This window comes from Salvelinus fontinalis, chromosome 7 (assembly GCF_029448725.1).
Source record: "Salvelinus fontinalis isolate EN_2023a chromosome 7, ASM2944872v1, whole genome shotgun sequence".
NCBI lineage: Eukaryota > Metazoa > Chordata > Actinopteri > Salmoniformes > Salmonidae > Salvelinus > Salvelinus fontinalis.
Genome location: NC_074671.1, coordinates 68,005,978 through 68,008,525, shown reverse-complemented (window position 1 = coordinate 68,008,525; position 2,548 = coordinate 68,005,978). Strand labels below are relative to the sequence as shown.

The 2,548-nt window shown below is 42.4% G+C and overlaps 1 protein-coding gene across 1 annotated transcript in view; it reads left to right on the top strand.

The window, feature by feature from the left end:
• The first annotated feature begins 1,764 nt into the window (after positions 1-1,764).
• LOC129860026 (BTB/POZ domain-containing protein KCTD12-like) overlaps positions 1,765-2,548 on the top strand; it is a 3,656-nt gene continuing 2,872 nt past the window's right edge. Inside the window, exon 1 of the mRNA XM_055930353.1 lies at positions 1,765-2,548. This exon is cut by the window's right edge and continues 2,872 nt beyond it. Within this exon, the coding sequence (XP_055786328.1) occupies positions 1,853-2,548 (696 nt within the window). The 5' untranslated portion in view covers positions 1,765-1,852.

Here is a 2,548-nt window from a genome sequence, read left to right as displayed (position 1 = left end):
ATAAAACGCTTTAAATTAACTACTTTGTGATGTTTGTAACTCCTATAACGAGTGAAAAGATGACCGGAGAAATATAACAGGCTAAACTAACGCTTGGAACAGGAGAGGGTCGGTGTCTTCCACGCGCGTTACGCAGCTCCCAAAGAATGACTAGCTTCAGAGTTTTTTCATTTGTAGGGCCTGTGAACGCGCAATCGAGCCCGTTGGAATCGTCATCACGTAAAGGCATCCAGGGGAAGACGTAAGAAGTGTCCGTATAGTCATAGCAACGACAGTGCCCTTTTAACTGACTTCAGAAAAGTGGCCAACATTTCTCAAATCTGACTCCATGTCAGGGAAATTGCTGTAGAATGGGCTCTGTTCCACTTAGAGACAAAATTTCAACTCCTATAGAAACTATAGACTGTTTTCCATCCAATAATAATAATAATATGCATATTGTACGATCAAGGATTTTGTGGGAAGCCGTTTAAAAAATTAGCCACATTAGCATAAATAGTCTAAACAGCGCCCCCATCCCCAACAGGTTTTAAGATGTGCTCAAGTCATGGTCCGATCTGCATTTTTCTACATTGTACACTAGATGTCACTCTTGTTCAATTATCTGTAGGTTCTCTATCTATTGAGAGCCACTGTTGTCTTGGAGGGTCTCTATCTATTGAGAACCACTGTTGTCTTGGAGGGTCTCTATCTATTGAGAGCCACTGTTGTCTTGGAGGGTCTCTATCTATTGAGAACCACTGTTGTCTTGGAGGGTCTCTATCTATTGAGAACCACTGTTGTCTTGGAGGGTCTCTATCTATTGAGAACCACTGTTGTCTTGGAGGGTCTTCATCACTTAGTTTATACAGGCAGCCCAATTCTGACCCTTTTTCCCAATTATTGGCAAAAGATCTGATCAGATTGGTCAAAATAACAATTAGTGGGAAAATATGAGAATTGGGCTTCCTGTGTAAACGTGGCCTTATATGTACTCATCATCTCCACTAGATGTCGGTCTCTTCCTGTCTTAACCAGCATTGGAAAAAGTATTAATTTGTTATACTTGAGTAAAAGTAAATATACTTTAATAGAAAATGACTCAAGTAAAAGGGAAAGTCACCCAGTAAAAAACTACTTGAGTAAAAGTCTAAAAGTAGTTGGTTTTAAATATACTTAAATATCAAAAGTAAATGTAATTGCTAAAATATACTTCAGTATCAAAAGTAAAAGTGTAAATCATGTCACATTCTTTATATTAAGCAAACCAGATTTTCTTTTTTAAGGATATCCAGGGGTCTCACTCCAACACTCATTTACAAAACGAAGCATTTGTGTTTTAGTGGGTCCGTCAGATCAGAGGCAGTAGGGGACGACTCTTGAGAAGTGTGTGAATTGGACAATTGTCCCGTCCTGCTAAGCATTTAAAATGTAACGAGTACTTTTGGGTGTCAAGGAAAATGTACGGAGTAAAAATGTACATTATTTTCTTTAGGAATGTATTGAAGTAAAAGTAAAAGTTGTCAAAAATATAAAAAATAAAGTACAGATACTCCAAAACAACTACTTACAGTAAGTAGTACTTTAAAGTATTTTTACTTAATTACTTTACATCTCCGGTCTTGAGTAGTTTTAAAGCTTTACTTCCAATAAAAGAGAAGTCTTCCATACTGACTGAGGGAAGTCACAAACTCTGTCCGTGAAGAGTTAACTTCTCAGCAATATTCTGCTGCCTCCCTCCTCCTCTCTCCTCCCACACAACTCCAGCCATATAAACAAAACCGTTACATTTGTACCGTTGTTATTTTTTTGTCCGTTTCCTGGATTCTCCAAGTCCGTTGGAGTTCTACCCTGGCGCGCAGGAGAGAGAGAAATGGCACACAGTGAGAACCAACAGTCGTCCTTTTCTGATATAATAGAATTAAACGTCGGCGGGCAAGTGTATGTAACTCGACATGCAACTTTAGTCTCCGTCCCAAACTCTCTCCTGTGGACTATGTTCATACAGAAGAGCCCTACAGAACTACCGAAAGACAGAAAAGGACGCTACTTCTTTGACCGGGACGGATTTCTGTTCAGGTATATTCTGGATTATCTGCGGGAAAGGGACATCGTTCTACCGGAATTCTTTAAGGAGCGGGGTCGGTTACAGAAGGAGGCAGAGTTCTTCCAGCTGCACGAGCTCTCACAGCGTCTCAAACCCGCGGTGAGTAAAGACAACTCTCTCGGGGACGAGCTGGGCGCCCAGGGGGACCCGGAAGAGGCTTCGCTCGCGTGCGCTCTGGGTAGAAGCAGCATCACCACGACCGCGGTGAGCAGCCCGACTCCGAGCCTTCGCTCCCCGTTCCAGAAGTTTGGCTTTATTACCATTGGTTACCGGGGCTCCTACACCATCGGGAGGGATATTCAATCGGACGCCAAGTTCAGGCGAGTGGCTAGAATAACGGTTTGCGGAAAGACGTCCCTGGCCAAAGAAGTTTTCGGAGAGACTCTGAACGAGAGCAGAGACCCGGACAAACCCCCTGAGAGGTACACCTCCCGGTACTATCTAAAGTATAACTTTCTCGAG